This window comes from Lepidochelys olivacea (assembly GCF_965140295.1).
Source record: "Lepidochelys olivacea isolate rLepOli2 genome assembly, chromosome: 2".
NCBI classification, from domain to species: Eukaryota; Metazoa; Chordata; order Testudines; family Cheloniidae; genus Lepidochelys; species Lepidochelys olivacea.
In genome coordinates, this window is record NC_140412.1 from 211,378,847 (window position 1) to 211,401,727 (window position 22,881).

The 22,881-nt window shown below is 43.1% G+C and overlaps 1 protein-coding gene across 1 annotated transcript in view; it reads right to left on the minus strand.

Annotated features, from left to right (window-relative positions):
• Nucleotides 1-64: 64 nt before the first annotated feature.
• The window catches only part of DNAH11 (dynein axonemal heavy chain 11), a 299,590-nt gene continuing 276,773 nt past the window's right edge, over nt 65-22,881 (minus strand). Inside the window, exons 76-82 of the mRNA XM_084618686.1 lie at nt 16,186-16,305; nt 10,791-11,033; nt 6,871-7,053; nt 6,682-6,797; nt 5,956-6,068; nt 3,859-3,999; nt 65-540 (exon numbers count right to left, since the gene is read on the minus strand). Of these exons, the coding sequence (XP_084474812.1) occupies nt 293-540; nt 3,859-3,999; nt 5,956-6,068; nt 6,682-6,797; nt 6,871-7,053; nt 10,791-11,033; nt 16,186-16,305 (1,164 nt within the window). The 3' untranslated portion in view covers nt 65-292. The remainder of the gene's footprint in view (nt 541-3,858; nt 4,000-5,955; nt 6,069-6,681; nt 6,798-6,870; nt 7,054-10,790; nt 11,034-16,185; nt 16,306-22,881) is intronic.

The following is a 22,881-nucleotide window of genomic DNA, read 5'->3' on the forward strand; positions in this document are numbered from 1 at the left end:
TTGTGTAAAATATTGTATGTTTTACTCTGTGTCGAGATAATAAAGCATTTTCACTAGAGGAGCATTTTCATCATGAATACAGAGTTTAATTTTGAATAATCAACCTGTCTCTCCGAAGGAAAATGTTAACAGGTATGAATCCAGTTTAGCGAGACAGACATGTTTGGAGGAGGAGTACAACATTTGAGTATCATAACTCTTCACACGTAGGATGTAGTGCAGCTAGACAAAGGTTTTTCTCACAGTCAGCTGTTATGTACACTTTTACTACATGCTGTGTGACAGCACAGCATTAAACTGCCAAGAGTAAGGCTACTCCTGCAAGCACCCACTTAGCTGACTTGTCCTTGCTTTTCAGATTGAAAGTCCAAACATATGTGGGCCCTCTGTTTTTAGTTTTATATACTGGACATTCATATATATTTTTGGTTTCCTGTCGATCAATTGGAATAGCTCTTACAAAGATGACTGGCATTGCTGGAGTCAGATCCTGGAGCCGGGCTTCAGCTATGACCCCTGCCTGGATGTCCCACCGTGCTCCTGTATGAAAAACACACACAGAGTTCCAAATGGTGACTTGAATCATTTGTACATTGCAATGCTGCACTTAATAGTTGCTTAGTAGTAGGTACCTTTCCTGAGGATAGAGCAGACGTGGCAAAACTGTAGGTCACACGCAAAATTGCTAACTCTGGATCTCATCACACAATACTGAGCTTAGCTATTAGCATTCCATACAGAACATTGCCTGCTAGAACCTGTAGTTCATTTCTCCCCCCTCAAACCCACTCTCCTGTTGGTAATTATTAGAGAGTGGGTGGGGGCGGAGGGAGGGAGATAACCTGGATTTGTGCTGGAAATGGCCCACCTTGATTATCATACACATTGTAAGGCGAGTGATCACTTTAGATAAGCTGCTACCAGCAGGAGAGAGAACCTTTTGTAGTGATAATCACCTGTTTTTTCATGGTCTATGTGTATAAAAACATCTGTATTTTCCACAGTATGCATCCGATGAAGTGAGCTGTAGCTCACAAAAGCTTATGCTCAAATAAATTGGTTAGTCTCTAAGGTGCCACAAGTCCTCCTTTTCTTTTTGCAAGTACAGACTAACAGGGCTGTTACTCTGAAACAAGTTATTGTTGCTATAAATGATTCAGTAAGGGGAGGAGGATAAGTTGTCATGAGGAAGTTCTATGCACTGTGTTAAGTGTATCAGTATTGAATGGTGGAGGAATTAGTCAAACCAGGTTAGCATAATTATTACTGAGCTATGAGAGGTGGTGCTGGTGTACTGTCCTCCAAGTAACCCAGTATGCCTCTTTTCAGCACTGAGTTCTGTAGCTTGTCAGTTGTGGTGGAATACATGACCAGGATCTCTAAGACTTAGGGGCAAGAGAGGGTAGGAACATTTTCCAAGTCTGGGATGGCTTGTATGAATTAGGCTTAGTGTAGGCAGCACCTGTTTGCTACAGCTGATGTAAACCAGAGTTTTGCCTGAGTAAAGAGAAGGTGTTTGTTAGACTTTGACTACACTGTCCTACATTACTCTGTTCACAGATTCCAAGGACAGAAGGGAGTGTTGTGATGATCTAATCTGTATAGTGTAGACCTCCTGTACAACAGAGAACTGGCCCAAAATAATTCCTAAAGCCAATCTTGATGTTAAAGTGGTCAGTGATTGAGAACATGACCCTTGATAAGTTCCAATGTTTAATTACTCTTGCAGATAAAAATTTACACCTTACTTCCTTTCTGAATTTGTCTAGCATCAACTTTCATTCATTGGATCATGTTATAGATCTGCTAGACTGAAGAGTCCATTAAATATTTGTACCCCATGTAGATATTTATAGACTGATTAAGAAAGAGACTGTTAAGGGGTGACTTGAACAGAGTGAGCTCCTTGAGTCTAACACTGTCTTTTAATCATTCTCATGGCTCTTCTTTGAACCCTCTCCCATTTATCAATATCTTTCTTGAATTTTTGGACACTAGTCCAGTGCCAAATGCAAAGTTAAATAACCTCTCTATCCTGTAACATCTAGTATGTGTGTTGGGACATCACTCACAGGGCAAGGTAGCATTGCTGGAATGGCATGTACCATAACTTTGTATTTCCTGGGATTCAGAAGTTTGATTGTAGCTGAAATTAACATTTTGAAAGAGCCCAAGGCAAACCTTAACTGTTATTAAATAATCCAAAATGTTATCTTTGTATGGTTTGGAATAACTTCACAGCATCCTCATGTCCCCTGGAATATTCTAACTGCATGTTAGTCATTTCACTACCACTGCATCATCTCCTAGTCTAGTACACCACAGTTCCCCCGCCTGCCTATACACAGGAATCCTCGGGGTAAAGGGACTAGCATAGAATAAGGAGAGAACAGAGCTGAATCCCTCACTGCACAACACAACCCTCTTCTTCCCTACACTATTCTCACACACGCTGCAGCCCCTCTTACCTGTTAGCAGGGCTATAAGGAACGCATGTACCAGCAGCTAAGTGGAGATGCAGAAATCCAGATCAGGGCTCTTCTACATCTCTCTGAGCCTTCTATGTTGCAGATAGATGTGAACTGCTTCATTCATCTTAATGAACTGCACTGAACATGCCTAGTCCCACCTCCTCACCCCCATTTCTGCATTGTATGTCTGCTCTCAGTACTATGGGGGAAGAGCAGAAACCTTTGCTAAATACTCTGATCCCACTTCCATCTTAGAAGCAGCAGGGGCAGTGACCTTAGAATCCTTTCCCCACTGCAAGAAGTAGCGTAGGGAATACTTTCCTAGCTCTGCACCAAAAAGTCATTGATCCAAGGACTTGCTTTCCTTTGATCACGCTCAGTTTCCTGCACAATGGAACATGATTACATTACCATAACTGCCTGCTACAATCTTGTCTATTAAACAAGGCTCATTCCTTGACAACATTTTGAAAATGAAAGGGTCTGAAAGTTGATTTAAACTAGAAGTTTTGTTCTCAGGGCAAAACTTCCAAAATAAGCCCCTGCAGAATGCAAGCACAACCCCTGTTCTCTGAAAGCTGTTAAGGTAGCACTCACACATGGAGTGCAGGTGCAGCTCAGGTTCAATGACCACAGCTGGACATGTTAAGCCACCCAGTTACTGTGGTTCACAGCCTGAAAACCTTCTAATTTCAGAAGATCCCTAGTCCTGCTGACTATGCACATTTCATGCTTTGAGGCAGATCAGGTTAGCTCATGCCAACCTCAAACTTTACCGTGATAACTTTTTCAATATTGTTTCCCCAAAGGGAATTTACTGAAATTCCAGGTGGTTGAAATCATTTTGGGGAAGTTAAGAGTGACTGATAGTTTTGCCCTCAGGTGTGGGCAAAAAGATGTTAGGGCTCTCCTAAAAATTAACTGTTTATAAAATCATCTGGTTCTTCTATCTCAGAAACCCTTTGCTGAAATGACACCAAATTTGCCCTGTTAATGTTACTCTGCACCCCATTGAAGCACTGCAAATTTCAAGGCAATCCAAGTGAAAGCCATAGAGTCTTTTAAACAGGAAGTGTTTAATTATGTAAAGGGAGCTGCTGCTCTGTTATTATACAGTCACGTTTAATACTTTGTTAATAGTAGAGTAAGTTTATTAAGCAGAGACACGGGCCATGTCTGAATGAATCCTGGCCTAAACAAATTAAGAACTAATTAAACCCATTATCAGTCCCAAACTCACCAGTGAATTATTTAGATCTAACTCCACGTGGCGAGGGTAATCCACTTTAGAGTAGCAGAGTGTATGCATGAGGCATGCAGAAAAATTCAAACAAACATCAGTCATTATGAGGCAGATGATATCGAGCAATGTAAACAGACATCTTACCTTCCATATAAAGACCACAAATATATGCTCCTTCCCTAGGTGGGTGGCCATAATCTTCTCTGATCTTTTTGGTAACATCTACAGTCAGACACATCTTATCCAAAGGCCAGTCATTCTTGCGGGCCGTGCACTGCATAATAGCTTTTAAAAAAGCCAACAGATTACCCTGAGCAGTTCACCATAGACCATAATTTTAATGCCACAACTGCTCCCCTGGAACCCTACCCAGGCTTGTTCGAGCCTAAAGCTACACAATTGGGGCGTTCTGGCAGTTGTTTGCCATATCTCAAATTGCAAGAAATTAGTTGTATAAATTGCTTTTAAGAAATGAAAAACAAACCGAATACCGCATCCAGTCAGCTCTCTTGCAACAGAGCAAAATACATTTCCATCTGAGCACAAAAATAGGTGGCTGCTCTCTGATTAGGAATGCTACAGAAGCTACATATTCATTGCTTGTGTCACTCAGTGAGTTGGATGACTAAGGAGTAATATTGACTGGCTCTGATGAAAATCACGATACTTGACAGCAAACTGGATCAACAGGGGCTGAGAGAGAAAGGGGTGTGTGTTTGTATAAGCTTCTGGGCTGTGCTCTAAGAATCTGTGGTCTACCGTGAACGGCTAGTTTAATGTCTTTACTGGCTACTGAGAATTTGAATTAAAGCATTTTTACAAGTCTCTCTTCATTGTGTAACTCCCATTAGTGCACTGATTTCCAGACTATTGCCTGTGGATCAACAACTTTCCCCTGACAGGGCTTGGGATTCTACGGAATTAAACATTTTGAGACACCAGCAGTCAGGGACTTGGGACTGGTGGGGTGGCAAGTCCTTGAGAGAAATTTGGTTTTACAAACTAGTGGGCAGAATGAAAAGCTGCTGAAGCTTGACAATGGCTTCTAGAGATCTAGGTAGTTGCTTTAGATTCTGAAATCATGCATGTGGGTTGTAAACATGGAGACTGAAAGCTTACTGGGGGATTGATGTGCGGTGATTGATGCATCGGCCGTCGATTTAGTGGGTCTAGTGAAGACCTGCTAAATCAACCGCAGATCGCTTTCCCATTGACTCCTGTGCTCCACTTGAACAAGAAGCACAAAGAGAGTCGACGGGAAAGCATCTCCCATCGACATAGCGTAATGTGGACCCCGCAGTAAGTAGATTGAAGTACACCGACTTCAGCTACGTTATTCATGTCGCTGAAGTTGCATAACTTAGATCTATCTTTCCCCGGAGGGTAGACAAGGCCTAAGGAAGCAGTTTAATATACTGCTGAATGTTTTTATCCCGTACTGTAGCAGTCCATATTCTGGGAGGAATGTCAGACTTTTTCTCACTTCCTTTACGCTGTTAAAATATTTTACGAGTTAAGAACCGAAGGAGTGAAACAGAGCGGTACATTAACACATTTAGATTAAAGAATACTGATTGGAAAAGCTATGGTTACATTAGCAAACTAAGTCTAAGACTTCTCTTTTCTTTAATCAAGCACAAAAATACAACTCAAATTCAGCATCTCTTTCCTTTTCTCATCTCCAGACTTTGATTTGGAGACTGAAGACTTATGACAGAGGGAAAAAAACTATTTCCACATGCCTGATTGTGCAAATTGTTACTTATGCCATTAATCCTATGGAGTCACAGGGACTACTTGCATTAGTAAGAAGTACTCCGTATAGGATTGGAGCACATGGGTAGTAGCTCACATAGGTAGTAAGGGCCCTGGATGTACTCAACAAAGTTGCCAACACATTTTTTAAAGGGACAGTGTCAAGAATAACTAACATGATATCAAACACTTCTAGAACACATTAGATTGTTAAAAGTGAACATTTTAAAAACCTTAATTTGTCTTAATTTATTATAAAAGTCTTTTCAACTTGGATATTGAAAATAAACCAGTCTGTTTCTAGTCAATTTCAGTCATCCATTCTCATGCAGTAGCATAATATAGCATCATTAAACACTGCTCACACCATAAAGGCATGTTTAGGTTAAAAATAAAACCTGCTTGTAAAAACTGTTTCAACCTACAATTTGGGGTTGAAACAATATGACCCTGTTCCTTCAAATGTTATTAGCCATTACTACTCACCAGTCAAAAAAGACTGAGGGTTAAAGAATCCAGAGAGCCACACCACTGCTGGAAGCACAAGATCTTGTGTCCAGATATCAAGTTCTCGACACCGCATGAGGAGGTCATTAATCCTGAAACAGAAGAAGCAGCAGCCACCTTAATGCTGACATAGTCATGTGGACAACAGTGATAGTTTCATTAGGATGAAATTCAATGAAGTATAGAGATGCTGAGTACCAGCTGAGCGCTGCATTGTCTCTGTGGGAAGAAAGCATGGGGCTGAAGCAGTCAAAAGGTATGCGCAGATTAAGAGGCCAAGGTTAGGGTGGGATTAGTTTGTTTCTGAATCTAGACAAGCCCAAAGACAGTAGTGCAAGGAGCCCATCATGAAAAGGGCCGGGGGAGTGAGGCTAGTGGATCTGCAATTAGGAACACAGTCCAATTACTCTGTCACGGGGCTGCAGAGACGTTATTCCTTTTGAAAACGACAGGCCCTATTGGTTGCACTGTATAATTCCAACTTTGCAGAAAGCATAGAAGGAAATGTTTAGAAACACTTTAAAGATTAGTATTCCAGCAATATTTATTTGGTCTCTGGAGTGAAAATGAATTGAATTAAAACGACAGATTTTATATACATGGGAAAGAACCATGCTGCACTTTTACAGCAATGGAATAACCATATCCATGGTAATTAACCACCACAAGTTACAGTTCTTTGGTAAGGTGCCGAAGCATACTTACCATTGTGCAAGGCCATAGGTGGATGGATAAGCCAGCTTGGTCCACGCATCTGGCACAATATCATAAAGCAATGCTGACTGCTGCGCATCCATGTCAGGCGAAAATGTCAGCTCCCCCTGTGAAGAATAAGTATACTAGGCATCAAAGAAGTCTGAATATTCTTTAGTAAATGAAATTCACTTCTCTTACCTTTAAACCAAGGTCCAGTTGTTTAAGTGATTTGCGTATTGCCCGAATTAGGAGGTTCATTCTCTCACACTCTTGGAAACAAACAAGGACATAGGGGTTCCGAACAGCGGCCCTCTGCATGATCTCTGTCATGTTAAAATCTTCGGGAAGTTTCTCCAGAATATCATCCAGGACATCCTTAACCTTATCACATCAATACAGAGTGATCAAAAATTGCTGCATTAGGGATTCACACATGTTTAAACATACAAGACCAAGATTATTTGTATTACAGTGGTGCCTGATGGCCCTAGACACTGTGCAAGACAAACACTCCCTGCCCCAAACAGCTGACAATCTAATACTGATTTTTCATTGCACAGTCCTGGAATCAGACAAGCGCACAGATCATTCCTTATTGACTAAATAAGGACTTGTAAACTAAAAGCACCTGACTCCAGTTCAACCTCCTGTATTTTGCAAGACTAGACCCTAAAGCCCGTATGATATAGGAGCAAAACTGGAACAACCACAGAGGGTCCAACCCTCTGGGAAAAAGATGATGTAGGGAGCAGTCCCATCCCTCTATGCATAACCGTTGCATTTCTCTCTGCAAAATCTCCATGGCCTATTGGCAACATGGGAGAGGGCACATGGCCACAGAAAAGCAGGGAAGTAAGGGACAGGACAGAAGGAATTACAGTGGACAGGTGGTAATCAGTTGCTAAGACATATTCCCCAGTCCACAGGGAGGACGCACAGGAAGAGGATGGAAGACATGTAAAGGTGGCAGAGATCCACACGGCTTGAGAGGTATAGTCTCCTGGCACTCCAGCTTTAAGGGGCATGCCCCAGATCACCCCCATAATCAGGGCTGGTTTAAGTCAGATAGGCCCAACCTGGGATTCCAGTTGCTTGAGTCAACTACATTAGAACCTCGTTTCACCAAAATATATATATATGTTTGTAGCCCTTAGAGTTGCAAACACAAGCTTGAAAACATGACTCGAGTGTAACCAAAGTTGCAGTAATTGCCTTTGGCTGTAGAGCCTGACACAATAGCCCCAAAAATGAGGGTTGCCTCAGGTATCTCAAAGGGTGTTAACTCGCTCTGCCTGCCTGCCTTGCCTTCTGCAAACATGACTATAGATGGGGATGTGCGTCTGGCACAGGAGGGAAGAGTGCAGCAGGTGCACCCACCTGCCTCTCTGGAATGGGAGGGATGCTCCCCACCACTGAGACTCCCAACATGGGGTGGGGCCCTAAGGAGCCGTGGAGGAGCCATATTGTGGTGTGCATATGGTACCAGATTGTCTTGATCCAGCTCTGGCCAAAGACTCATTAGTCCACTCTCAGAGGGGAACATGCAACAGACCTCTGGGGCAGCCCAGGGTACAGCGATTTTTACCTACGTTTTCTCCTTCTGTAGTTTTTTATGTGGGAGCGAAACACAGGAAGGAATCGCATAGGAAAGTACAAATACAAGATTAGGTAGTTCTCACAAATGTCCCCTATAATTTGAATGTGATTAGGTAATGGTCATGACCTGAACAGACAAGACACATGCTGCCTTCACAGGACAGTCACATTTTAAGTTAATTATGAAAATGGTGTGCGCCAGACTCATTAAAACAATCATAGTCAAGTTGCTTTAATTAACAGTAGTTTGCTAGTTGTCAGGAATTCAGGAAGCTAAGTAGTAATGGGGAAAGGTTTTTTTTTTATTGCCAAATAAATCCCCACTCCATCATTCTACTATATCTTTATAGGGATCAACAATGCCATCCAAATTTGGCTGAATTAATCACCGGCTTTTTCCTTCTGGAAATTAGATTTTGAGTATGGTTTTAGTATGAATGCAAACTAGACATCAAAGGACCATAAGTCCTCTATGGTCAAAATCAGGAAATGCCATTTCAAACTTTAACAACTTAGTCATTTCAAAAAGCATTGGGCTGAGCTTTAAGTACCAAGCTCCCCTCTGGGGAAGAAGATGGCAGATTTTCTTTTTTCTTGATGAAACTGGCACACTTATAAATGTGAGCACCCTACATCTATTAGCACGGAGAGAAGAGAGAAAGAGTGTGCACGCATGCATGCACATTGGATGTGTGTGTGTGTGTGTGTACACGCACACACATAGGTTACAATCTGATCAGACATTTTGTCTTCTACATCTTAAACAAGCAAATGTAATACAAACCTGGTTTCACATTTTTCCCTCCCCAATTTCTGGACTAAAGGCAATTTATAATAAAATGATGACATATTTGAAAGCTAGGTTTATGAGGGACCTTTTGAGATTTGAAATCGGGACTTCCCCTGCCAGTTCAGTCCTTGGCTTCACTGCTGAGCTTTCCAACAACATCTTTCCTCCAATTGTGAGGTGGCCTTGTGTGATATGGATAACAGTCCACAAGGCTCTAGCGGCCCACAGGTCATTATGCATACTCTAGGCCTCCAAGCAGCCACCTGACAGTACTTTACTGGGAATGTCAGAACTCTGGGTATCTTGAAAACCTGCACAGGTGCTGCTCTGCTAGCTACCATGACGTGAGAGGGGCCTCTTGAAACCAGCATGGCCAGTCTTCCGCTTAGTCGTATTGTGAAACCCTAATTCTTAAAGCCAAGGAGTTAAGATACTGGGGTGCACCTTTGTCATTACTTGTTTATGTGTCTTACCAATCTCACCCCTTTCTGCATGTACTCTGTTAAGAGCCCATACCGCTTTGCATCCATGCCTAAAACTAGACATTTTATTTCTAGTGGGAGCAATTTTGGCTGTATGAAAATATCTGGGTTATTCCTGACACTAAATAGAACTGCATAATGTATCAGCACATATAGCACTAACAAAAGCTTTCTCTGTCTAGGTGCTTATCTGGCCCCCATTATTGCAGTATCTGATTGCCAGTTAAGGATTTATGGGTTTATCTCCTCAGCACGCCTATTCCATTAAAAATATATGTTATACATATGGGGATCTGAGGCCCAGAAAGTTTGAGGGGCAGATTCCCTTCCCACATCTGCTCTATTTGCACCACTTACGTGGTCCAAAGAGAGCAGAAGCTTTCTGCAAGTCCCCTGCTAGGGATACCCCTTATGAGGGAAAGTCGCCCGCAAGCTTAGACCTAGGTGTTCTGGCTCCTAGACCTTTTGCTGCGTCTCCACAGAGCTGTGGGCATGAGGGTTTGGCTGAAGCATATTGTGCTCTTGCTATCCCCAGCTGATGTAGAGGCCCTAGGGGACTATTGCCACGGCAGAAAAATCAGGGATCCATAAGTAGCTTCCTTACATTCCCCCATTCGGCTGCACTCAGTGGAAGCTGGACACAGTAGAAAATCTGCCCCTAAACGATTTGCTCAGAATCACATGGGAACTCTGATTCAGAGCTGGGAATTGAAGCCTGATCTTAACCACATCAGTACCAGGCACTTAAAGTAAAAATTGAAGTAGCTGTCAAGGTAAAAGGTTACCTGCTTCCTAGCTGACAATTTATAGAAAATGGCAGGGAAGGGGAAGAAAAGCAGAATCAGACAAACCTTAACATAATATTTTGCTAAGTCAGTGTTTCTTTGCTCTTTAAAAAAAAACAGACCAAAACCAAAACCAAAACAAAACAAAAAACAACAAAGATAGAGTTATTCACTGGCACCCCAGCTTTCAAAGTGAAAATGGCATCAGTGGTTTCCATTAAAAATTAAATATTGCTCTTATATTATTTATGGGCCTAAATTCATCCCTGATGCAACCCTGAGTTACACCAAGTTTAAATCTGACCTGAGCTTATCTTGGTAAACTGGGTAAATTTCCCATTATCAGAAGTTAACTATCTCAGTGAAATAATGTGATACGATAAATACTCCCTTTTTAGTGGCATCCCCTGGCACTATGAGAAGCATTCTTATGGGAAACATGATTAAGAAAAACCATCACCTTACCTTTTCCTCTGCAGACTGTCCTGATTCCTCTCCCACAAGTAAATTCCTGGGCTGCATTTCCAAAAGAGTTTTGAAAAGATTCTCTGATGTCACTGTCAAGAATTGTATCTCAGCATTGGGATGGAGTCCATATAACACTGGGCTTTCAGCTGGAAGCATTTCATCTATGTACTTATGGTATCCAGCATAATCCAAATTTGGGGGTGCTAGGAACCCTGGTGCCAATGCCAGTTCTCCTTCAAGCTTCAAAAAGAGAATGAACAACATTACTATCAGTTCTTAAAAAAAAAAAAAAATTTCCATTGTGCCAGGAATTAAGTTCACTGGAAGCCTGTTAGAAGTGCCACAATGGAAGATGGTTATTAAGTATTCATATTACAATTATTAACTACACACATTTCTAAAGTTCCCATCACCATAGTATTGAGGCACCTGTACTATCCTTCACTTGCAAATGTGTGGTGTTAGGGCCATTTTAGATACCCATCTGCAGCCCCATTACTGTAATATCAGAGCAAATATTAATGTATTTATCCCCTCAACACTGCCCTGAGTGGCAAGGAATTATTACTATCCAATTCTATAGGTGAGAAAACGGTGACATAATGAGCTGCAGTGACTTGCTCAAAATCACTCAGGACATCTGTGGCAGAAGCAGGAATAGAACCTAGATCTCCTGAGTCCCAGTTAAGTGCCTTAACCACAAGATTGCATTGTTTATTATCATCATTATTAAACATTTATATTGTGATACCATCTACAGCCTAGCCAGGTCAGGGTGCAGTGCAGACAGATAGCAAATGTATGCCCCTGGCTGAAAGAGAAGACATTACAAGGTGCATGAGAAAAAAAGCACACCAGAATGGGTGGTGGTGGAGACAGGGTAACACAATAACAGGATGTGAGCCATATTTAGCCAAACAGGAGCAGCAATCCCAACTCATCATCTGCTTAGTCACTATTAGGTGGCAGGTTTCTGTGTGCATTACAGCATCCGCCCTCTTCATTCCACCTAGCTCCTAACATCGAAGAGGTGAAATGCAGAGGAAGGCCATGTTTACTCTCCATTCCACCTCTCAGCTGGTAAGTGTCCTGCAAAGAGAGGAGTTTTGTATTGCATACTGAAGGTTGCAAGGTTTGGCCTCAACTGGATATTCAGTGGTAATAAGTTTCACAGCTGAGAAAGCCTTGTTCCTTATTGCTAGATTGAACCGGGATTCCACCAGCTGCAGTGTCTCTATAGAACACAGTTGCCATGGAAAGCTGCAGAGAGAGAGAGAGTGTCTCTGAGGTAGGCAGGCCCTTACCTCTTTAGGGCTTTAAAAATAAGAATCAGGGTCATAAAAAGATCTAGAATTGAATATGCAGCCAGTGTGCAGCTCAGTGCACTGGTGTGATGTGCTATCCATGGTCTGGCCTACCTAGCAGCGATAACATAGGGAAAATAAAAGCAGTAATACACACATACAATTGCATTAGCTCTTTGCTTTCCTTCACCCTCACTTCTGAGCAGCAAGGACTTCAATGGGTTCAGAGAGGCCTTTGAATTCAGTGTCACAGGCCAGAATGGTCTCACTCCAGTCTGGAGTGTCATCTTTGCTGAAAGATTTTTTTCTGGTTACAAGAGCCTTTTTTCAAGACAGCCAGTTATTTTTGATGTGGCGGATCTATTCCATATAGCCACAATAAACTTCAAAGGCATTCTGGTATTTTGCAAAGTCAAGAACAAGTCACAGATGAAACTAATACAAACAGAAATTATTCTGGTCTTACAGCCAGCCATTTACTGTGGAACCTGCACTACAGATCTGGTTTTCGACCAGAATGCCCGGTCGAAAAGGGATCTTGGCGGCTCTGGTCAGCACGGCTGGCTGGGCCGTTGAAAGTCTGAGCAGCCGCGCAGCGGGGTTAAGGTAGGCTCCCTACCTGCCCTGGCCCCACAGGGCTCCCAGAAGCGGCCAGAATTTCCCTCTGGCTCAAGGAGTGGCAGGTTTGTATAATTTTTGGTGGTGCCCAGAATGGGTCCAAGTCCTGCCCACCCCCAAACACTTGCCTAAGGCTCTGGGAGGGAGTTTGGGTGCAGGAGGGGTGTGGACTCTGGGAGGCAGAGTTTGGGTGCAGGTGGATTGAGAGGTTGGGATCTGGGCTGGGGCAGAGGGTTGGGGTGCAGGAGTGGGTGAGGGGTGTGGCGCTTACCTTGGGCAGCTCCGGAAAGGGACTGGTACACCCATCTGGAAGCGGTTCCTAGGCAGGGAGGCGGGGCCGGGAGGTCTCAGCGTGCCGCTGCCCACAGGCACTGCTCCCCCAGTTGGCGTTTGGGGCGGGGGCAGTGCATGGTAACACACACAGCCTCCTGGGGCCGCAAGGACGTGGCGCGACGATGGGCAAGAAGCTGCCTTAGCCCCAATGCACTGCCGGTGGTGGTGGCTGGGAGCCCCAAGGCCCTTTTAAATCCCCCAGGGGAGGCAGGCAGGGTTGGGAGAAACTCCCGGGGAGGCTTGTGGGGGCAGCAGGCGGGGCCGGGAGAGAGACCCGGCCCCCAACATTGGTGGAGTCGGGTCCCCAGGACCTGAATATTCCTGGAGCCTGGGCACCATGGGTCCATATAACTTGCCATCCCTGGCTCCCCTCCTAGGTGGGGGCACAGCTGTGGGGGGGCTCTACATGCTGCCCCCACGCTGCATCCAGGAACTGCAACCAATGAGAGCTGCGGGGACAGCTCCTGCGGATGGAGGCAGCATGCAGAGTCACCTGGCTGCGCCTCCACCTAGCAGCTGGAGAGAAATGCTGGCTGCTTCAGGGAGCCACCTGAGGTAAGCACAACCCACAACCCGCACACCTTTCACACCCAAACTCTGTCCTATAACCCGCACCCCCTCCCACTCCTCAACCCCAGCCATGAGCCCCCTCTTGCACTCAAACTCCCTTCCAGAGCCTGCACCCCTGCCCTCAGTCCAAACCCCCCCAGCCCAGAGACTGTACTGCCTCCCACACCCTATCCTCCTGCCTCAGCCCAGAGCCCTCTCCCATACTCCGAACCCTGATTTCTGGCCCCACCTGAGCCCGCGCCCCCTCCTGCACCCCAACCCCATGCCCGGCCCGGTGAAAATGAGCATATGTGGGGGAGGGCGAGTGACGGAAGGAGGAGGGGATGGAGAGTGCGGGGGTGGGGCCTCAGAGAAGGGTCTGGGCATGCGGTTTTCTGCAATCAGAAAGTTGGCAACCTTAACTACAGACCTCACCTACAATGATCATCTCAAGGTACCACATTAAAGTAGCCCTAAGGTTTCCAATAAAATTATATTCTACCTTCAGTTAAAGGCCACTTCTGTTACTTATTCTGTATTGTCTGGTCTCTTTGGTGGCACTTAAAATAGGTCTAACTGTATTTTTTGAAGATTCATACGCATAACAGGACACTGCAAGTTTATAGTGGGAACCCATTGCTTCTTTGTCCACATGCCAAACACCACATACAACACAAGGAAAAATCTCAGTATAACACTCCCCACATCTTGCCTTATTGCTTAAATATGCAGCTAATGAATTCACCAAGAGTGCCAATAAGTAAAGACAAGTCACTTTTCCAGCTAAACATAAAAAGACAACCACACTGATTAAATGTACTTGTTACCATATCTGTTCGTGTTTACTTGGCTGCCAGTCAATAAAAGAGCTCTTGTTTCCTCTGGTAATTTAGGGGAGTAACATTGTCCTATTACAGCAAAAGCTTGAAAATGTACCATCTCATTATTTAAAACATCAGTGGATCTTTACTCAGGGTTGGGTACCTAAACTTTCCAAAGGGCATACAAACACCAGTGATTCTCTTCAGGTTTCACCACCTATATTTATTTTACAATTATTTGAATGAAAGTTCAGGCTTGTGAAGGTTAATGGACTGCCTAGGCTGGAAACAGTAATTCTTTACTTATCCATAGGCTAGACACAGAGCAGAAACATAGAATGTGCTTCCCACACTAACCCCATGACCTCAGCTGTCATTTGGAGAAATCAGCCTCTGTAGAGGTCAGAAGTACAGTAGTGTTTATCCTTCCATCTCCATGGTAACTAACTCCAGCGTTTTCTTCTGAACAGCGACTTCCAATTGTATTAAAGTGAGTGTGGCTTTTTGACATATGAAAACCTGCTCATTAGGGATTGAGGAGACACAAGTGCACTCATTTCATTTAGAACCTTCAAGACAGACTTCAACTGCAATGGCAAGGGTGAAAAGTCCATTTCCCCTAAGTTATCCAAGCTCCAGAAATGATCTGCTCAAGGCTTACATGTTAATTCTCCCCTGCCCCCACCTATAAGCTGTTTGGACAAAGCAAAATAATAAAATTGTAAAAAAAATTAAAAATCTGTTTTCAGTATAGTCATTTCTTCACTCTTTGACTAGTTAATAAACTTAAGAGAAGCAGCCAGAGAAATTTAAAGTAAAGTAATGCCAACACAGTCACTGGGATTTCTAGAAAGAAAATTAGGTAAATCCAGGATTTTTCATGCTTTATGTTCTGTCACAACACAGAAACAACTATGCAGAAGCTGTGGATTTAGAAACATTTTTGGAAATTTTGCCCTTTGGAGGGATGGACAATGCTGTCCAACTCCAGATTTCTAAGATTAATATACATTGTGCTACATACATCTGGTGGTGGTGGGGGTCGGGGGCGGGGGGCGTTTGCTGTAGCTGCAGCTAAGAGTCAGAAATGCAGTGGGAGTGGCAGAAAGGGAGAAGTGGTCTATTATTGCTTCTCATATTCTGAAAACACCAGAAAAGGAGGGAAAGCCATTCTGCTCTAATGCTTTTCATGAACAAGAAAAGAAAATATAAGACAAGTAAGTGTAGGTTCTTGGGTGTCTGGTATGTGTGTCACTCTGTGGTGCTATAACTGAAGTATCTTTCAATTGTGCAGCTTTTCTACCCCACCAAGAGTTTTCAAAACATGAGTGCATCAAAGAGGGGTTAATTTTTAATAGGAAAACCTGTTACCTAAATACACTGTTCAGAATGCAGTTCAGTTGGCTCCTCTATACACTATATAGTATTGTTCCAAAACACTTAATACATGTTGCTAAACTACGGGTATTTGCAAAAGCACTTAAGTAAGCAATATACCAAGTTACAAAAGCCTTGCAGACAAGATTTTTTTTGTGATGAAGTACCACACTCATTACAAATTGGATCATTTATTCCAAGACAGATATACAAGATTTTTGTATGGATGGGGTGGGGCTGAGTGTCACCTCAAAATGCTTCAGCTCTTAGCAAATCAGATCATTGAAGAAATATTCATCATAGTGTTTAACATATTAAAATTAAAGAGAAAATATTTTATTTCTTGTAATATTGAAAAATTAGAGTATTTAGGTATATATAAAAAATTACCATAGCTGGGCTCATGAATTCCTCTAAATACATATGACACAGCTTGCGGTCCCAGTCATCAGTGATGTGTCCACCATACATAATCTCACCAAAGAGATAACGAAAATCTTCCCATGGAACCTACAGAAGATAATGGAACGCATAATTAAACAAACAACAAGTCAGCTTTCCAAAGGACAAACCAAAGTCACACAGAATAATAATGCATGAAAAATGCTTCATCAGAACAAAAGAAAATCAAAACACTTTCCTGAGAAGTTGCAAACATTAGGTATTCTCATTAGTTTCTATTTAGAAAATAACCATACTGCAATATGGGGTTTTTTTTAAAAAAATTCCAGTTATAGGTGTATATATAGATATCTGATTAAAAATATCATGGTTTCAGTTAAAAATCACTAATTGTGCAAACCAATATCAGTTGTGCCATAAGTCATGATTTTTAGTCTAGCCCTTATGAAAAATCTTTTACGGCGCAAAGTACATTTTCAACACACTCCATGAGGTAAGAGAACATAACTCATTGAGGGATATATGTATTTCCGTATCCAGACCTTTGAAAACATAGTCCTTATGAGCAACTGGAAGGAAACCTACTAACTATCAGGTCTGCTTTAAGGGGGAAAACAAAACTTTTATCTGATTGCAGTTTTTTATATCTCCTCGCTAGAAAATACTGAGTAAGTGAAAGTCTATATTATTTGAAGTTGGGATGCATTCAAGAATTTCAGTAAAAATGGAATTAATATTTTTGCTATCACTACCAAATCGCTTGAGGGTTATGTTCATTGTGGTTATGGTCATAGTGCCATACCTCCAGTTTCTGATTAATGATGGTAGCATATTTTACTCAAGAAACCACTGTCTCTTTTTTTATTTGGCTTAGCAAGATTCAAAGCCTCTCTTTGCTATCCTTGGTTTGCAAAATTTGCCAGTTTGTGATGAAGCCTTTCCAGACAGAAACCTTTACACCCTCGGGGGCAGTATTTGCCTCCTAACAGTTCAAGTAAAAACCTTAATTATAGGCTTTGTATGTTGCATGATGTGACAGAATGGAACAAGTAAAATAGCTACAGCTACTCCAGTGTGCTTGCTACAAGTTTATTTGAATTTGAATAAGTGAAAGTCTTATTGCACCTTCCTTTTAAACTGGTTTGATCAGGAACAGCCAGCATGGATTCACCAAGGGAAGGTCTTGCCTGACTAATCTAATCGCCTTTTATGATGAGATTACTGGTTCTGTGGATGAAGGGAAAGCAGTGGATGTATTGTTTCTTGACTTTAGCAAAGCTTTTGACACAGTCTCCCACAGTATTCTTGTCAGCAAGTTAAGGAAGTATGGGCTGGATGAATGCACTATAAGGTGGGTAGAAAGCTGGCTAGATTGTCGGGCTCAACGGGTAGTGATCAATGGCTCCATGTCTAGTTGGCAGCCGGTATCAAGTGGAGTACCCCAAGGGTCGGTCCTGGGGCCGGTTTTGTTCAATATCTTCATAAATGATCTGGAGGATGGTGTGGATTGCACTCTCAGCAAATTTGCGGATGATACTAAACTGGGAGGAGTGGTAGATACGCTGGAGGGGAGGGATAGGATACAGAAGGACCTAGACAAATTGGAGGATTGGGCCAAAAGAAATCTGATGAGGTTCAATAAGGATAAGTGCAGGGTCCTGCACTTAGGACGGAAGAACCCAATGCACAGCTACAGACTAGGGACCGAATGGCTAGGCAGCAGTTCTGCGGAAAAGGACCTAGGGGTGACAGTGGACGAGAAGCTGGATATGAGTCAGCAGTGTGCCCTTGTTGCCAAGAAGGCCAATGGCATTTTGGGATGTATAATAGGGGCATAGCGAGCAGATCGAGGGACGTGATCATTCCCCTCTATTCGACATTGGTGAGGCCTCATCTGGAGTACTGTGTCCAGTTTTGGGCCCCACACTTCAAGAAGGATGTGGATAAATTGGAGAGAGTCCAGCGAAGGGCAACAAAAATGATTAGGGGACTGGAACACATGAGTTATGAGGAGAGGCTGAGGGAGCTGGGATTGTTTAGCCTGCAGAAGAGAAGAATGAGGGGGGATTTGATAGCTGCTTTCAACTACCTGAAAGGGGGTTCCAAAGAGGATGGCTCTAGACTGTTCTCAATGGTAGCAGATGACAGAACGAGGAGTAATGGTCTCAAGTTGCAGTGGGGGAGGTTTAGATTGGATATTAGGAAAAACTTTTTCACTAAGAGGGTGGTGAAACACTGGAATGCGTTACCTAGGGAGGTGGTAGAATCTCCTTCCTTAGAGGTTTTTAAGGTCAGGCTTGACAAAGCCCTGGCTGGGATGATTTAACTGGGAATTGGTCCTGCTTCGAGCAGGGGGTTGGACTAGATGACCTTCTGGGGTCCCTTCCAACCCTGATATTCTATGATTCTATCAATGAAAAAGAATGAAAAAGAGAAAGAAGTCACCAGAATGTAATAAACTGTGCTACATACTACCTCAGGAAAGGCTGAACAGCACATCTCTAAGAAGAATATTAACTTTTGGTTCAGAATAAAAAAAGAATAAACTCACAATTAAACAAAAAGAAAAGGAGTACTTGTGGCACCTTAGAGACTAACCAATTTATTTGAGCATGAGCTTTCGTGAGCTACAGCTCACTTCATCGGATGCATGCCGTGGAAACTGCAGCAGACTTTATTTATACACAGAGAATATGAAAAAATACCTCCTCCCACCCCACTGTCCTGCTGGTAATAGCTTATCTAAAGTGATCATCAGGTGGGCCATTTCCAGCACAAATCCAGGTTTTCTCACCCTCCACCCCCCACACAAATTCACTCTCCTGCTGGTGATAGCCCATCCAAAGTGACAACTCTTTACACAATGTGCATGATAATAAAGTTGGGCCATTTCCTGCACAAATCCAGGTTCTCTCACCCCCTCACCCCCCTCCCAAAAACCACACACACAAACTCACTATCCTGCTGGTAATAGCTCATCCAAAGTGACCATTCTCCCTACAATGTGCATAATTAAGGTGGGTCATTTCCAGCACAAATCCAGGTTTTCTCACATCCCCCCCACCCCCATACACACACAAACTCACTCTCCTGCTGGTAATAGCTCATCCAAACTGACCACTCTCCAAGTTTAAATCCAAGTTAAACCAGAACATCTGGGGGGGGGGGGAAGGAAAAAACAAGAGGAAATAGGCTACCTTGCATAATGACTTAGCCACTCCCAGTCTCTATTTAAGCCTAAATTAATAGTATCCAATTTGCAAATGAATTCCAATTCAGCAGTTTCTCGCTGGAGTCTGGATTTGAAGTTTTTTTGTTTTAAGATAGCGACCTTCATGTCTGTGATTGCGTTACCAGAGAGATTGAAGTGTTCTCCGACTGGTTTATGAATGTTATAATTCTTGACATCTGATTTGTGTCCATTTATTCTTTTACGTAGAGACTGTCCAGTTTGACCAATGTACATGGCAGAGGGGCATTGCTGGCACATGATGGCATATATCACATTGGTGGATGTGCAGGTGAACGAGCCTCTGATAGTGTGGCTGATGTTATTAGGCCCTGTGATGGTGTCCCCTGAATAGATATGTGGGCACAATTGGCAACGGGCTTTGTTGCAAGGATAAGTTCCTGGGTTAGTGGTTCTGTTGTGTGGTATGTGGTTGTTGGTGAGTATTTGCTTCAGGTTGCGGGGCTGTCTGTAGGCAAGGACTGGCCTGTCTCCCAAGATTTGTGAGAGTGTTGGGTCATCCTTTAGGATAGGTTGTAGATCCTTAATAATGCGTTGGAGGGGTTTTAGTTGGGGGCTGAAGGTGACGGCTAGTGGTGTTCTGTTATTTTCTTTGTTAGGCCTGTCCTGTAGTAGGTAACTTCTGGGAACTCTTCTGGCTCTATCAATCTGTTTCTTTACTTCAGCAGGTGGGTATTGTAGTTGTAAGAAAGCTTGACAGAGATCTTGTAGGTGTTTGTCTCTGTCTGAGGGGTTGGAGCAAATGCGGTTGTATCGCAGAGCTTGGCTGTAGACGATGGATCGTGTGGTGTGGTCAGGGTGAAAGCTGGAAGCATGCAGGTAGGAATAGCGGTCAGTAGGTTTCCGGTATAGGGTGGTGTCTATGTGACCATTGTTTATTAGCACTGTAGTGTCCAGGAAGTGGATCTCTTGTGTGGACTGGACCAGGCTGAGGTTGGTGGTGGGATGGAAATTGTTGAAATCATGGTGGAATTCCTCAAGGGCTTCTTTTCCATGGGTCCAGATGATGAAGATGTCATCAATATAGCGCAAGTAGAGTAGGGGCTTTAGGGGACGAGAGCTGAGGAAGCGTTGTTCTAAATCAGCCATAAAAATGTTGGCATACTGTGGGGCCATGCGGGTACCCATAGCAGTGCCGCTGATCTGAAGGTATACATTGTCCCCAAATGTGAAATAGTTATGGGTAAGCACAAAGTCACAAAGTTCAGCCACCAGGTTAGCCATGACATTATCAGGGATAGTGTTCCTGACGGCTTGTAGTCCATCTTTGTGTGGAATGTTGGTGTAGAGGGCTTCTACATCCATAGTGGCCAGGATGATGTTATCAGGAAGATCACCGATGGACTGAAGTTTCCTTAGGAAGTCAGTGGTGTCTCGAAGGTAGCCTATTTCCTCTTGTTTTTTCCTACCCCCCCCTCCCCCCAGATGTTCTGGTTTAACTTGGATTTAAACTTGGAGAGTGGTCAGTTTGGATGAGCTATTACCAGCAGGAGAGTGAGTTTGTGTGTGTATGGGGGGGATGTGAGAAAACCTGGATTTGTGCTGGAAATGACCCACCTTAATTATGCACATTGTAGGGAGAATGGTCACTTTGGATGAGCTATTACCAGCAGGATAGTGAGTTTGTGTGTGTGGTTTTTGGGAGGGGGGTGAGGGGGTGAGAGAACCTGGATTTGTGCAGGAAATGGCCCAACTTTATTATCATGCACATTGTGTAAAGAGTTGTCACTTTGGATGGGCTATCACCAGCAGGAGAGTGAATTTGTGTGGGGGGTGGAGGGTGAGAAAACCTGGATTTGTGCTGGAAATGGCCCACCTGATGATTACTTTAGATAAGCTATTACCAGCAGGACAGTGGGGTGGGAGGAGGTATTTTTTCATATTCTCTGTGTATAAATAAAGTCTGCTGCAGTTTCCACGGCATGCATCCGATGAAGTGAGCTGTAGCTCATGAAAGCTTATGCTCAAATAAATTGGTTAGTCTCTAAGGTGCCACAAGTACTCCTTTTCTTTTTGCGAATACAGACTAACACGGCTGCTACTCTGAAACCTGTCACAATTAAACAAGTTTTTCTCCTTATTGGCTATAAAAATGCTACTAATACATTTCTCAATCTACTATATATTTATTTCAATACACTGGTATTTGTTGGTCAGGAAATTGCTTTTTCTCTTTGTGCCAGATAACCTTGTTCAAAGTGAGTGTGTCTTACAAGAGTATAGCAATATTTTAATTCAGTATAACCTCAATTAGCCACATGTCATGGGGAACATTGACAACGTTTAGATAATCAAGGCTTCTGATTTAAGAGAGAAATTTCCGTGTAATCACAAGAGATCAGGGACATGTTCTCTGTTTTGGATAAAAGGGCTTTTTGGATAACAGGTTTGCATAATAACATTGTACTGTGTAGGAAATTAGCCTGATGTGTTCATGGAGAGAGAAATTCAACCTCCACACTACTCAAGTCCAGCACAGGGGCTATGCTGTAGGAGGAGTTTACCTATTTAGCAGCTGCACAGGGGCGCCTACACAATTGCATGGCACAGGAAAGGTCTCATATATACTGGTACAGAAAGCCACATAGTGGAAGGATCAAATAGTCCCAATACCCTACACAACTGGTTGCTGTTCTATCCCATATACTTGAAAAACAAGTGTGATGGGTGAAGGAGTGGGTTGAACAGAAGTCCTGCACCTGGGCCCTGGGTTGATTTTGTCTCCACAACCACTCTGAATTCCACCTGCAGAGAGCTCATATAATACTTGGGCTTTGTGTGGGTGAAGGGAATTTCACTCATGGGGAAGTGGATTGGGTCGTGTCAACTCAGAGCCACAAGAGGATTAAGTGTCCAAAAGATAAGGTCCTCAGCTGGTGTAAAATGTCATAGCATCATTGACTTCAATGAAGCTGTGAAAATTTACCCCAGCTGAGAATCTGCCCCCAGTCTTCAACATAGGCTTTGTGCTCCATGGGTCAATTCTTGCTCATCTTACTAACGCAAATAGTCCCAAATGAGCAAGATGAGCAGGATTTGGCTCTGTTTTCACGCCACATTTTGCTGCTTTTAAGATTCCTTTTTTCCTCTTGTACCTACATTTTTAAATGACCATAAAGCTACAATGCAATGTGATGCAACCTGCTAACCCACAAAATATTATTAATATGAAAAGTATGCAATACTACCAAAAGGCAAGGTTTAGTAATTCTCTCTCCTACTTCCCATCCGAACTAGTATTTATATAATAAGAGTCCAGGAATGTCACACTCTGTGTCTCTCTGAAGCCTAAAATGTGTATTGAGTCCGTGTGAAGCAATGGAAGCAGCTACAAGTATGGCCAAGAACTCTTATTATTCAGAATATCACCAGACTGAATCATCTCTGGTTGTTGTGGTCTGTTACCATATAGTTTTTTAAGTTCTCAACCATTT